At 41.2% G+C, this 15626-nt stretch overlaps 1 protein-coding gene across 4 annotated transcripts in view; it reads right to left on the reverse strand.

Annotated features, from left to right (window-relative positions):
- GMCL1 (germ cell-less 1, spermatogenesis associated) overlaps positions 1–14163 on the reverse strand; it is a 52001-nt gene extending 37838 nt beyond the window's left edge. For 2 of the 4 annotated variants that reach the window (XM_055399650.2, XM_055399647.2), the window contains exons 1-4: positions 13637–14163; positions 4659–4782; positions 3922–4018; positions 2143–2240 (exon numbers count right to left, since the gene is read on the reverse strand). In XM_055399650.2, coding sequence (XP_055255625.1) covers positions 2143–2240; positions 3922–4018; positions 4659–4782; positions 13637–13896 — 579 coding nt within the window. In that variant the 5' untranslated portion in view covers positions 13897–14163. The remainder of the gene's footprint in view (positions 1–2142; positions 2241–3921; positions 4019–4658; positions 4783–13636) is intronic. The other 2 variants (XM_055399651.2, XM_055399649.2) reach the window with 1 other exon arrangement.
- Between the last annotated feature and the right edge of the window lie 1463 nt (positions 14164–15626).

Below are 15626 nucleotides of genomic sequence, written 5' to 3' on the forward strand. Positions count from 1 at the left end.
GAAAGTCCAGTAAAAATTCCTAAAAAATAAAATCCAGCAAGTATTCAACTAAATTCTTGAACTGAAAAATGGCAGGGAGAGGGTAAAAGCAGTAAGACAGAGATAAAAATTGCTACTCTCTTTTCTGTTCTCCTCCTCTCTGGGACCTTTGCAAACTTAAGCAGCATTCTGTTTTGCCTGTTCGTTTAAAACTAAGACCTTTTTACATAGTCAGATGACTATGTGATGGGCTAGGCAAGTACACAGTATGAATCAAGAGCAAGTTTTTATTAAAGTTTAAAACACCTATCAATATCTAAGAAATACACCTAAGACAAATATAGTACTGTTTTAAACTTACGTTGAAATTTTAATTAAAATGTTTATATAGAAGATTTCAAATAGCTAATTTTATTTAATACAGGGAAAGAATACTGTCATTTTTTACTCCAATTTCTGAGCTACATTCACCATGCAAGAGTATTACTGTTAAATAGCCAAGTCACACAGATAATGCAGAAAGTGAATTTAGAATAAAACCAAAAAAGGATTAAAAGTTAAATAAGTAAAATTATTGAAAATAAGTATTGAAAGGATCAAAATATTAAAAAATCAAATTACCTCAGCCAAGGATATTTAACAAGCTATTAACTATTATTTCAAATTAAAAATGCCACATAAAAAGAAACTTAACTTTTTAAAATGATCAAAATAAAATGTTGACTCAAACTGGGATTTTAAACTTTCCGGCAAGCTATTCTAGACTCCGCCCCTTTCCTTTTAAAACCCATCTGTGTCATTAGGTCTAGTGGATAATCCCTGCTTAACCTTGCCACTATCCAGTTTTCCCCTCCATGCTTTTACCCTCATCTAGACCCTCCCGTGGATTACTGCAATAGGATTTATACTCAACTCTCCTTTCAGCTCATCCTTCACACTGATCCCAAGCATTCTTTCTAAAATACAACTTTGTCTTTCCTCGGATTAGAACTTTTCAAAAGCACTTATGGGAAGTGTTAACTTTTTAAAAGGTACTGAGGGACTTTCATGATCTGGCCTTTGCCTCCTTTTCTCCAACCCTTCTATTCTCTACTAGATCTGTGTTCCACTCAGATTCTCTAATGCTCCATTATTTTCTCATTTCTATGTCTTAGTTCTCTGCATGAAATGCTCTTTCTTCCCCGCTCTTCTTACTTCACAAGATAAACACATTTTTAGTTTTTAAGACTCAACCTCAAACACAACTTCCTTCTTTGACACTACCAGGTTAAACTTACCACTTTGCACATCCACTAAATGCTACAGAAAGTTTATCATCATATATCTATAATATTGGATAGCCCTTACTTTACTTTTTGGGCCTGTATATCAACTCTTCCTTCTCGACTCTATACACATTATATTGTGAGCTTCTTGAAGGCATAGATATCTTTATTTCCCTCTGGATCTATATGCCTAGCTTGACACACTGCTCAATATACTTCTGTTGAATGAACAAATCTGTCATTCTACCACTAGATTATATGCATTTAGGTGGTTTAAACAAAATTATTTCCTAAGAGAACATTTACATAGTAAACACTCAATGTTTTCTGAATCCATGAACCATATGAAATAATAATCAAATCATAAGCCACTTGCTTCATAATAGTCAAGATAAGTCATTAATGTACAGAAAGAAGTGAAAGTCGCTCAGTCATGTCTGACTCTTTGCGACCCCATGGGCTATACAGCCCATGGAATTCTCCAGGCCAGAATACTGGAGTTGGTAGCCTTTCCCTTCACCAGGGGATCTTCCCAATCCAGGGATTGAACAGGTCTCCTGCATTGCAGGTGGATTCTCTACCAGCAGAGCCACAAGGGAAGCCCCATTAATGCACAGAAATCTATAAATGGATTTAGTCAAGTATATTTGTTCCACATTATAGTCATTCTAAGATCTCTACATAGAAACAGCCTGCATTCATTTTACACAAATATCAAGACCCTCCTCATTTGTAGTAAAGTTTTTGGTTAAACATTTTAAATGACTTATCACAAAAGAAATATTTATATATTCATTTTAATAATTATAAAAGGCTAGGTTTTATTATTGTTTTTGGAAGGGATACTTTGAAACAAAGACACAAGTGTTATTCTTTTTTGAGTAATATGCATACTTACCAATTGCAGCATACAAGCTGCTGCCAAAATGGCAATGACTCGACTTGGCTTTATTAAGACATCGTCTCGATACAACGACCCAAATGCCACCTGAAGTGCTGAAAGCAAAATACACAAATGTAATGAAATAACAATTTTAGCTGTAAAAATATTACAAGAATAAGGACAGTCTTTATACACTAAGACATATATCTAAATCTAGTATAAAAGGATAAGATGATTATCACTAATAAAACTACTGCTGTTGCTAAGTCGTTTCAGTCGTGTCTGACTCTGTGCGACCCCATAGATGGCAGCCCACCAGGCTCCACCATCCCTGGGATTCTCCAGGCAAGAACACTGGAGTGGGTTGCCATTTCCTTCTCCAATGCATGAAAGTGAAAAGTGAAAGGCAAGTCGCTCAGTCATGTCCAACTCCTAGTGACTCCATGGACTGCAGCCTACCAGGCTTCTCCGTCCATGGGATTTTCCAGGCATGAATACTGGAGTGGGGTGCCAATAAAACTACTAGTAATGGTTATGGACTGATGTTGCTTTAATAACAATGTTATATATTTCCATCAATTCTATCAAATCATGCTGGACTCTCCTACATCTAACCTTGATATCAGTTCAGTTCAGTCGCTCAGTCATGTCCGACTCTCCGCGACCCCATGAGTCACAGCATGCCAGGCCTCCCTGTCCATCATCAACTCCCGGAGTTCACTCAAACTCATGTCCACAGAGTCGGTGATGCCATCCAGCCATCTCATTCTCGGTCGTCCCCTTCTCCTCCCGCCCCCAACCTTTCCCAGCATCAGAGTCTAGTGGTCAGAATTAAGACACCCTTGGAAAGAGTTTTATGAAGATATGCCTGAGTCGATCAATCATTAAGTACAACAACACAGACCAAATGATAGTCTTAACCCTGGTGTTTCAGTGCTTCACTGTGGAGCATGGATATCTCCTGGTCCTATTAGTGAGTGCTCAGTTGTGTCCAACTCGGTGTGACACCATGGACTATAACCAGTTAGGCAGTCCTCTGTCTATAGGATTTTCCAGGCAAGAATACTGGAGAGTGTTGCCATTTCCTCCTCCAGGGGATCTTCCCGACCTAGGAATTGAACCCGCATCTCCTGCGTATCCTGCCACCACAGCTATTTGAACCTGTCCATCCTTTTCTCTACTGCCATTCTCATATGTGTCCTCCAAGGTTTGCGTTATAAAATATTCTTTGCCTATGATGTTAGTACTGGGTACTTCCACTTCAGTTATCAAAGAGAGAAGCAGGAGCACCAGGATAGGAGTTAGAACTGTAGTCTGATCCTACCTCACTAAACTTCTCTGAGACCTAAAATAAGTCTCTTAAATTCTCCTGGCCTCAGCTTCCTCATCTAAAGACCATTATAGCTCTAAAACAATACTGACTACCTGATACATCTACTTGTTCCCAGAAAGGATCTTTATGTACAGGGAATAATTAATGACTACTGTTTACTGGCTTACTGTTTATTGGTCATACTTCTCCTTTCTTCACTCTACATCCTCTATATCCCAAGCAGATATATTTTTAAACATGAAGGAAACAGACTGATAAAGCTGACATGACTAAGTAAGATTAGGGATACACAGAACAGAATTGATAAAGTACAGAGTAAATCAATAAAAAATTGTCACTGTGGAGTGTTAAAAGGAGCTTTTTTCCTAGTTAACAAGGTTAGAAGAAAATACTTTCTGCCAAAAGGATAAAAAGGTTATGCTTTTATCATTTTTACATATAGTAATTATGGTGGCAGTTACCTTCTATATCAATATTCTGGTCAGGAATCTCCAGTTCAATGGTATTCATGCTGGATTCTTTCCAAGAACCACTGAACATACTAGAAAAGTAGCCAGACTTAACAAAATGAAAAAGAAATTATGATAAAGACACTATTAGGCTTATCAAAATACTATGTTTTTAATTAAAGAAAACTAAATTATCATATTACCATCTGAACTGAATTCCTATGTTACTACTTGAACCAACTAAGCTTTTCACTCAGTGGAACAATTTCTGAGTATATTACATATATATGTTTTCCTTTTCAACAGTATTCTAAATTCAAGCATAGAAATGATATATTTAAGTATCTCATAAACACATGACACCACACAAGATGGACACAAAATAATTCACCAAGAAAGAGAGAAAAGAAACTAGCAACTGTTGAGTCCTTATTCTATCCTTTTCCCCTAGCGTTTTCCATTTTTTGTCAACAGAAGGCACTAAAATAAGTACCTTACTGGAATGACAAAAACATACTCCTAGGCCAGTATGACAATGAAAACTCAAAATCTGTTTCCTAGATCAAACTAAGTTTTCACTGACAATATTCACAGTGTATCTCTTACAGAATGGGACTTTCCATCAGACAGGACAAATATTCATGCAAAAGACTATTGTGAAATACAATGAGAAAGAACAAGACTTAAAAGAATTTGAGTTGTTTTAAGCGACTACCTTGGCTACTCAAAGAGAAAAATAAAATACTTACTTGACATAAATATATTTTGTGTAAGCTCCACTCTTCTCCTAGAGCACAAATCTTAATGTCACTGTTTTCACCATTTAAAAATAATGTTTGATAAATATATTTGGATGTACTCTTCAGTTTTTTCCTGTTAAAAGAAATGCAAACATTATATATGTATAATACTGAGTATTTTACTTATTTTGCATGTAACTCTAAATACTCCTTTTGCTCAATTTCTATTACATAGAACCAACCAATCTGCCCACGGTGTAAAAAGATAGAAATATTATACATTCAAATGTGCTTATGTATGGAAGGGCACATAAAAAACTAATAATAGTGGTTATCTCTGGAGTACTCTATTTCCAAGAGGGGCAACAGTGGATAAAGTGGGGTGGAGTGGTAGGGAGACCTTTCACTATACACCTTTTTTGCAATTTTTGATTTTTGAATTAAGTCAATTACCTATTCAATAAAGATAAGTCAGCATGGTGATTTTGCTTATTTCCTTGTTTAGAAATCAGCACTATGGACAATGTCAATATAGTTGCAATAATACTCCAACTACAAAATGAAGAACAAGACCTACCCAAGTATTTTAAAAGTAATTTACATTTGATCTTACTTTAGTATCAAACAACTTTTTTAAAATGTAATTTATTTTTATTTTTGGCTGTAGTTGGTCTTCATTGTTGTGTGGGCTTTTCTTTAGTTATGGCAAGCAGGGGCTGCTTTCCAGTTACAGTGTGCGAGTTTCTTATTGTGGTGTCTTCTCTCATTGTGGACAATGGACTCTAGGACATGCAGGCTTCAGGAGATGCAGCTCTGGGACTCTAGAGCATAGACTCAGTTGTTGAGGTGCATGGGCTTAGCTACTCTGTGGCATATAGAATCTTTCAAGACCAGGGACCGAACCCATGTCTCTTGCATTGGCAGGTGGATTCTTTATCACTTAGCCACCAGGGAAGCCCCCAAACTATTCTTAAACTCCTTAAAATGTGTTTTTCCCTAAATCAGACAAATGGTTTACAGCCTCAGACCAAAGATTTTCAAAACTATGCTCAATGGAGAAGTGTCTTAGGGTTTACAAAGGGGAGTGAGGAGTGAACTCTGGGTATCCCATCTAACCTCAACCAGAACAGCATCACATATTATGCCTCTGTAAATATCCTGGATTTGTGCATAAGATTTAAAGGAAGAACTGTGTAATATTTGTTTTGACAATCTGTGATCAAGATGGTCCATCCAATAGGTAAGGAAACCCCTAGGCAGAGGTTGATCAATATTTTTTATACTCCTGGCCAATCCTGACAGCTTTCCTAGTAAAACTTTTACATGTAAAAAAAAAAAAAATCATTAATCATTAATGAAAAATGTAAAATTAATGATTAATGATTGATTACATTTTTTATTAAATGTAAAAAAAAGTAATCATTCTGACAGCATCTTAAATTTGTGTATTGAATACCTCTTCCCAACAGACAATAAAAATTGCACATGCTTTGGTGGTAGACAGACTTGGCTTTGAGTCCCAGCTCTATCACAGCTCAGTTACCTTACATGTGAAAAAAGGGTATAAACATTCACTTCATTGGGTTACTGTAAGAGATAAATAAGACAAGCAGTCTCCAGTTCCTAAAAGCACTCTCTCTAGATTATATGAAGATTAAAAGTGCAGAAAGGAATAAACCCACAACAGGAAAAAGGTGAGGTTGGGCTTACCACGTGATCAGACAATTCCATGGATCTGGAAGTTAGAAAACAAACTGGAGTGGAAAAGAGCAGTGAAAGCCACAGCCCAAAATGTATCAGGATCTAGAATGGAGGCTGAAGCCCTTCAGGACTGTGGGGTGGGAATGGGCCTGGGAAGATGAGATCTCAAGAGAAAAAAAAGGCAGAAGTGAGGCAGAAAATGGGGAAATTTGTTCCCCTAATAACCTCCACCACTATGTACATAGAGTACAGATAACTCCTGCAAACAGAATCCAAGGTTTTTCTAGAAAGAAACAGAATATATTTATCAGGAAGAATTAAGACTTTGGTGTAGGTGTTGAAGCCCCAGACAAACCTATCCTCATCCTGGCATTTGAACAATCTGTCCTGGGTGTTCATTGGAAGGACTGATGCTAAAGCTGAAACTGCAATACTTTGGCCACCTCATGAGACGAGTTGACTCACTGGAAAAGACTCTGATGCTAGGAAAGGTTGGGGAGGGAGGAGAAGGGGACGACAGAGAATGAGATGGCTGGATGGCATCACCGACTCTGTGGACATGAGTTTGAGTGAACTCCGGGAGTTGGTGATGGACAGGGAGGCCTGGCGTGCTGTGAGTCACGGGGTCGCGGAGAGTCGGACATGACTGAGCGACTGAACTGAACTGAACCTGTTACTTACCAACCTATTCACCAGGATTTAATCCTGGTTCCCAAACTGTGTGACAAAGCACCTGGAGCACCACAGCAAACCCAGGGAGGAATGTGAAATATTCCAAACTTAAAGAAAATCACAGCAACATCATTCAGACACTATGTGACCTACACTATTAACTTGTTTGGACCTGACTATTAAACATTTCTTTAGGGCCAGAGGTGCCAAGAAAAACATTACTGAGACACTAAGGGTACTGTGAACCAATAACGTTTGGGAATCTCTGTTCTAAAACAGAGCATGCCGCACCCATATACAATCATATACAACTTAGTAAACAGTCTTCCTAATTAAAAGGGAGGCTCAGTAGCGATAAATCTATTTACTCAACGTACACACACAAACACAAGCTACCCATTCTGAGGCAGACAACCAAGGATCTCCCAACATGAGGAAGTTAGGAGTATTAAAGACTATTTTTACCAAAGAACTAAACAGACATTTTTCCAAAGAAGACATAAAGATGGCTAACAAACACATGAAAAAATGCTCAACATCCCTCATAATCAGAGAGATGCAAATCAAAACCACAATGAGATACCATTTCACACCAGTCAGAATGGCTGCTATCCAAAAGTCTACATGCAATAAATGCTGGAGAGGATGTGGAGAGAAAGGAACCCTCTTACACTGTTGGTGGGAATGCAAACTAGTACAGCCACTATGGAGAACAGTGTGGAGATTCCTCAAAAAATTGGAAATAGAGCTGCCATATGATCCAGCAATCGCACTCCTGGGCATACACACCGAGGAAACCAGAATTGAAAGAGACACGTGTACTCCAATGTTCATTGCAGCACTGTTTATAATAGCCAGGACATGGAAGCAACCTAGATGTCCATCTGCAGACGAATGGATAAGAAAGCTTTGGTACATATACACAATGGAGTATTATTCAGCCATTAAAAAGAATACATTTGAATCAGTTCTAATGAGGTGGATGAAACTGGAGCCTATTATACAGAGTGAAGTAAGCCAGAAAGAAAAACACCAATACAGTATACTAACACATATATATGGAATTTAGAAAGATGCAAATGATAACCCTGTATACGAGACAGCAAAAGAGACAGAGATGTATAGAACAGTCTTTGGGACTCTATGGGAGAGGGTGAGGGTGGGATGATTTGGGAGAATGGCATTGAAACACGTATGTTGTTATATGTGAAACGAATCACTAGTTCAGGGTCAATGCATGTTATAGGATGCTCGGGGCTGGCATGCGGGGATGACCCAGAGGGAGGATAAAGGGAGGAGGGCGGTGGGAGGGGGGTTAGTTTCTTTTTTTAAAAAAAGAAAAAGAATTTTAATTAAAAAATTAAAAAAAAAAATAAAGACTATTTTTAAAAAAGAGAGAATTTGGCATCAGAGGAAATGTATAATTCAGGGAAAAGAGAACTTAAAAAAAAAACCCTAACACTCTAATTATAACTAGCACACCTGCAGAGTTGAGATTTTTTGTTGTTGTTCAGTCGCTCAGTCAAATCCAACTCTTTGAGACCCAAGGACTGTAGCACGCCAGGCTTCCTTGTCCATCATCTTCCGGAGCTTGCTCAAACTCATGTCCATCACATTGGTGATGCCATCCAACCATCTCTTTCTCCGTCGACCCCTTCTCCTCCTGCCTTCAATTTTTCCCAGCAACAAGGTCTTTTGTAGTAAGTTGGCTCTTCGCATCAGGTGGCCAAAATACTGGAGCTTCAGTTTCAGCACCACAGTTCAAAAGCATCGATTCTTTGGCACTCAGCTTTCTTTATGGTCCAACACTCACATCCATACATGACTACTGAAAAAACCATAGCTTTAACTAGATGGGCCTTTGTCGGCAAAGTAATGTCTCTGCTTTTTAATACACTGTCTAGGTCTGTCATAGCTTTTCCTCCAAGGAGCAAGTGTCTTTTAATTTCATGGCTGCAGTCACCATCTGCAGTGATTTTGGAGCCCAAGAAAATAAAGTCTGTCACTGTGTCTATTGCTTCATCTATTTGCTATGAGAGTTCAGATTATTACATTTATCAAATAGGATGCTATGATAAAGGATGACTCAGAAGAAGAGGGAGAAAAGAGCTCTTAGGACTAAAAACATGGTTGCTGAAATTAAAAAAAAAAAAAGACAAAGTTAAGGAAAATTTCCTAGAACATAAAGCAAAAAAGACCTAGAAAGAAAAAAAGAGAAAGAGGTACAGTCCAAGAGATCAAAAACCCAGTTAAGAGGGGTCCAAGAAAGAAAAAACAAAGATAATAGAAGGGAATTACAGAAGAAAGTTTCCCCAAAGCAGTCTTTAGACTGTAAGGATCCACCAAGCACCAAGGCCATTAAAAGACCTATACTTCAGTACCTTCTAAATTCCAAAATACTAAAGAATAAACTCCAAAAGCTCCAGAGAGAAAAAAAAAAAAAAAGTCACCTAAAAAGAAAAGAGAATTAGACCAGTATCATATTTCTCATCAATATGGTAGGCTAAAAGACAATGAATTAAAACCATCAAAGACATAAAAAGTTATTTCAGATTAGACTTCTACACCGAGTCAAAAGATGACTAAAGCGAGAGACTAAATTTACAACTGGGTAAGCACAAATTACCTTCTTTAGCAATTTTCTTAGGAAAATATACTTGAGGATGTAGTTCCCTCAGAAGAGTTCAGAAAAGACACAGGCTACAGAGAACAGGATCCAATCCTACAGAAGGGGTCAATGTCTGTCCCAAGATAAGTGTTGACCTAGAGGGCAATGAATCCAGATTGGAACAGGAGGATGCAGGGACCCGGGAGGGAGGGAGGTCTGGGTTTAAATAAGGTGGACTCCATGCAAGTGTGTTTGGAAAGAGAAAAATCTGAAGACAGGATGGAGGAATATTATTATTTTGTCAATGGCAGGGGTGGAAGCCAGTCAGAGAAATCTACGAAAATAAAAAAGCAACACACAAAAAAAAAGAGTATTGTTCTAATAAGCTACAAATGAAAATAGGGTTCGAATTTAAACACTTAATGGAATGTAAAAAAAAAGATTCAATTTAATTATGAGGTTAGAAGATTTCTCCTAAGAGAAAAACAAGTGGTTGTAACTTTGGACCCAGGAAGTAGGATTTATAATCCTGACTCTGCAGTAAACAACATTTACATAGCTCTACAAATCTGTTCACTAGATTTCAATTTTGAGAAACTCTATGGACAAAAAACTAAAGATCTGGTTGCAGAACAGCTGAGTTTTAAGTCTTGTTAATGTAAAAGTAAAACATGCACTTGACAAAAGGTATTAGGTAGAAAGTGGGCCTGGAGACCAAAGGTTTTCATGGAGTGGTGGCTGAGGTAGAAGTGCACACGAGACAACCTCAGGAAGTATATTAGCGACAACTCACAAAATTCCTAATCTTAAAATTTTCTTACACCCTTTGTCCACGCTGAGCTGAATAAACTAGGCTTCTTATGCCGGTATGCTAGTATAACACAATAGATTCTGATATATACTTCCTAATAAAGATCTGCTTTATTAGATTTTCCATTCCACTCTACTCATGTAATTTGGGGGCTGGCAAACATTTTCTATAAAGGTCTAGATGGTAAATATTTTGTTTTGTGAACCAGACAGCCTTCAAGCTAGTTTTGTTGGCAACCCAGGGGGTGGTTTCTTGCTAGCCAGTCTCAGCCTTCCACATCTTAGCAAACTTATCTACCATCTAGAGGGCCACAACTCCTCTAACATTTGAATCTCAGCTTGGAAAAGGTGGCCCTGTTCCAAACTTGTTTCTTCCTTGGATAGTCTGTCTCAGCCCTAGAAGTAGTGACTGCTCCCTATATCCTCCATTCTTGTATTTTTCAGAGATCTCTTTACGTCAATAATTTAATGGTTATATTAAATTTTCTCTACTCTAATTACTATGTAATTTCTTTCAAACGAACCCCGACATATATATTTCTATGTGTGTGTTAGACGCTTCCGGAGAAGGCAATGGCAAGCCACTCCAGTACTCTTGCCTACAAAATCCCATGGATGGAGGAGCCTGGTAGGCTGCAGTCTGTGGGGTCGCTAAGGGTCGGACATGACTGAGCGACTTCACTTTCCCTTTTCACTTTCACACATTGGAGAAGGAAATGGCAACCCACTCCAGTGTTCTTGCCTGGAGAATCCCAGGGACAGGGGAGCCTGGTGGGCTTCCGTCTATGGGGTCGCACAGAGTCGGACACGATTGAAGTGACTTAGCAGCAGCAGTTAGACGCTTCAGTCAGTTCAGTTCAGTCGCTCAGTCGTGTCCGACTCTTTGCGACCCCATGAATTACAACACACCAGGCCTCCCTGTCCATCACCAACTCCCAGAGTTCACTCAAACTCATGTCCACAGAGTCGGTGATGCCATCCAGCCATCTCATTCTCTGTTGTCCCTGTCTCCTCCCGCCCCCAATCCCTCCCAGCATCAGAGTCTTTTCTAGTGAGTCAACTCGTCGCATGAGGTGGCCAAAGAATTGGAGTTTCAGCTTTAGCATCAGTCCTTCCAATGAACACCCAGGATTGATCTCCTTTAGAATGGACTGGTTGGATCTCCTTGCAGTCCAAGGGACTCTCCAGAGTCTTCTCCAGCACCACAGTTCAAAAGCACCAATTCTTCGGCGCTCAGCTTTCTTCACAGTCCAACTCTCACATCCATACATGACCACTGGAAAAACCATAGCCTGACTAGACGGACCTTGGTTGGCAAAGTAATGTCTCTGCTTTTTAATATACTATCTAGGTTGGTCATAACTTTCCTTCCAAGGAGTAAGCGTCTTTTAATTTCATGGCTGCAATCAGCATCCGCAGTGATTTTGGACACTTGCTGCTGCTGCTGCGTCACTTCAGTCGTGTCCGACTCTGTGCGACCCCATAGACGGCAGCCCACCAGGCTCCATCATCCCTGGGATTCTCCAGGCAAGAACACTGGAGTGGGTCGCCATTTCCTTCTCCAATGCATAAAAGTGAAAATGAAAGTGAAGTCGCGCAGCCGCGTCCAACTCTTAGCGACCCCATGGACTGCAGCCCACCAGGCTCCTCCATCCATGGGATTTGGACGCTTAGTCGAGTCCAATTCTTTGTAACTCTGTGGACTGTAGCCTGCCAGGCTTCTCTGTCCATGGAATTCTCAGGCAAGAATACTGGAGTGGGTAGCCATTCCCTTCTCCAGGGGATCTTCCTGACCCTGGGACAGAACCCAGGTCTTCTGCATCGGAGGCATATTCTTTACGTCTCAGCCATCAGGGAAGTCCCATATATTTTTACAGCGATATTAAATACAATGGTCTAAATACTAATTGAAAGGCAGAGATTATCCTATTGGATTTTTAAAAAAACAACACTCAACTAAATGCTGTGTACAAAATACTACTTTAAGACACAGGATAAAAGGGAATCAAAACAAAGTGGTACTGGCTATAGTAATACGGATGTAAATATCTTTATATTTTGTAAAGATAAGGGGAGCCAATCCATCAAGGAGACATAATATTTACTGACTGCTTCCATACCAGGCACTGTGCATTGTATGCATTCTAACATCCGTCAAGTCCTACAAGTATTAGCATCTCCATTTTAGTCACGAGGAAATAAGGCTATTAAGTGCAAAATATAGACTAGAACTCAAAACCTGAGCTCTATACTACACTAATTCTCCAAAAAGGGAACTGAACAGTTTGACAGTCGGGGTCCATTTTTGTGAATATAAACATAAAACTGTACGAAAGGATTTAGAAATCAAATTACTTACAGAGATTATTATGATACTCTTATTTTACAATGAACATGTAACGTGTAGCATAAAATTTTATTTTTTTGAAGTTTCCTTTAAAAAAATTACATCTATGTGACCCACTGATAGCCTTAAAAAAAGGGAACAACGAGACTGTTTATGTGAAAATATATTCAACTTACAAACTACATTTTAGTTCCCAAGTAAATACTTCGTTTTTCAACTCTTCTAATAAAAGGGTTAAGCAAGCTGCCTTACACATATCCACGGTCAACGACTTTGAGTGCTAGAGACGCTGAAAAGACTCTGCTGCTACTGAGAAACCAATGTACACACTACTGATAAATTTCACCTTTACAGTTAAAAAGAGCTCCTGTATGTAATCATTTCCCTTCCGCTGTGGGACAACAGGGATGCCCGTTTCAGGGTCTGAATGTACGTGTCTCGTACTATTCAAGGCAGCCGGATGCAAAACAACTTAATTCTACTGCCACCCACTCAAGAGAGGACCAAGGTGTACTACGGAAGGCCGGCCGGCTGGCCCTGTCTAAGGTTTAACGAGGCGCAAGCCTTGGCTTGGCGTTTCTCAGTCTCATCTTGGGGCGGCAGCACGACCCTGGCGGCGTCTGCGGTTTACAAGCCAGACCACGGGGCGTCTCCCCAGGTGCACCCCATCCGGCCCGCCTCGGACCGGCTCCCAGGTCTACCCCGTCAAAGGCACGTCCGGCTCTACACAGGCTGGGGAGCGCCACAGCCCCCGAAGCGCCCAGGGCTCATCCCCAGGCCGGGCCGCGGGAGCCGCCCAACAGGTGCGAGCGCGGGCAGTGCGGGCGTGTCCCCCTCCCCGCCCCGTACCTTCGAGGGGTGTTGAGGAGCCGCTGCTGCTCGTCCCCTTCCTCCTCATCCTCGTCGGTCTCGGAATCCGGGTTACAGTAGCAGAAGGCCCCGCTGTTCCGCTTGCGCTTGTGACTGCCTGGACAGTAACAGAAGCCAGGGCCGGGCGCGTCGCCACCAGTCTCCGGCCTACGGGCGGAGCCCCCAGCCCCAGAAGCCGGCTCCGGCTGGGCTCGGGCTCGCCCCGGGTGGCGCAGCACCCGGCTGCTCAGCGAGCCCATGGGTCACGGCTCCCCGAGACGGCAGGGAACGCACCTCAGGGAGCCCAACACAGACGGTCTCCCGCCATGGCCCGGCCACCACCGCCAGCCTCCACGGAGCCCGAGTTGCCTACACCGCCACCTTCTCACGCGCGGCCACGACCGTTGCAGCGGACGCCACAGCCTCCATCCTCCGCCCCGCCCGCTGCGTCTGGCCGCCCCTCGCGCGCGGACCGCAGGACCTCACCCCCTCGCTTTTGCAACAAAGCGCGTAACGTAGGGCGCACGCGCACGGCGAGCCTCCGGAAGGGGCGGGGAAAGCGCGTGTACGTCACAGGTGGAGCCTGCGCAGAATGGGTTGAGGGCGGGAGATCGACCGCGCATGTGCTGTTCTGCGGTCTTTACGCTGAGCTTGGCTGCTCTCGCCAACAATCGTGAGTTGGAGGCAGAGCTGCCGTTTAGCTTTAGTATCCCTTTGTGTTAGCAAGACCGGCAATTCTAGCTCATTCGTTCTTTCTGCAAAGATTCCCTAAACTCCAGATGTCTTCTGGGCCCTGTGATCGGCACGGGGCAAAAACGACATTGCTGTTTGGGGGTCTTTTTTGGAGGAGCTCACCACGTGCGAGCTTGGGGTCGCAGAGTCCGACACGACTGAGCGACTGAACACCAACCATGTGCTAGGGTCACACCCTGCTCAGGCTTTCCAAGAGAGGAGGACCTCGAATGTGGAGCTTTGCTAAGCCCTTGGGTTTTTGTGTATGTGTGTTTTATTTTTTAATAACTTTTATAAATTGAAGGATAATTGGTTTACAGAATTTTGTTGTTTTCTGCCAAATATCAACATGAATTAACCATCGGTATACATATGTCCCTTCCCAGCCCTTGGGTTTGTTAAGCGGTACCTCTCCGCCTGCTCTTAACTGATTACGGCGAGTCATTCCCAGGACTCTTTTCCTTCTCTCCCAGCGGCAGTGGGATGTCTGAATAGGCTCCATACAGGGTCTGTCAGGGTTTAAAGTGCCTTCTGGAGGTCCAAACAAAACTTACAGCTATCTGAGCAAAAATTAAAGTTGTATACCTGGAGTATGCAGCCATTGCTATGGACCCTGGGTAGTCAGCTTTCATTCTCTGATTACCTTCTAGTTTTTAAATGAAATGTTTATAATGAAAGTGAAAGTCGCTCCGTTGTGACTCTTTGCGACCCCATGGACCATACAGTCCTTGGAATTCTCCAGGCCAGAATACTGGAGCGGGTATCCTTTCCCTTCTCCAGTGGATCTTCCCAACCCAGGGATCAAACCCAGGTCTCCAGCATTGAAGGTGAATTTTTTACCGGCTGGGCCACAGGGAAGCCCTTATAATGACAGTATTTATAATGAAATGCCATAAATGGAATACTTGAATTACTTTAATATGATAAATACCATGTAACTTAAATTTTAGTAAGAACTTCAGTATATTATACTAGCTTTGATTCATTCAAGTAGAGCAATACAGGGAGGCAGAAACTCCCTCCCTCTACACTATCCTCAGAATAGTTAGATCATTATTCCCATACATGTTTTTATATGTGTACCCATAACAATATATTTTCTTTTGCGTGTTTAGACATGTAATTTAATGGAATCATTCGTACCTATCATTCTGCACCTTTCTTCTCTCTCAAAATTATACTTTTGAGACTTAATCAGTTGACCAATCTCTAGTTAATTTTCACTACTCATTGTGTGACTAACCCAAAATTTCTTTAT

The sequence above is a fragment of the Moschus berezovskii genome, chromosome 11, assembly GCF_049115385.1.
Source record: "Moschus berezovskii isolate FMDL1 chromosome 11, NW_MosBer_1.0, whole genome shotgun sequence".
In the NCBI taxonomy this organism is placed as follows: Eukaryota; Metazoa; Chordata; class Mammalia; order Artiodactyla; family Moschidae; genus Moschus; species Moschus berezovskii.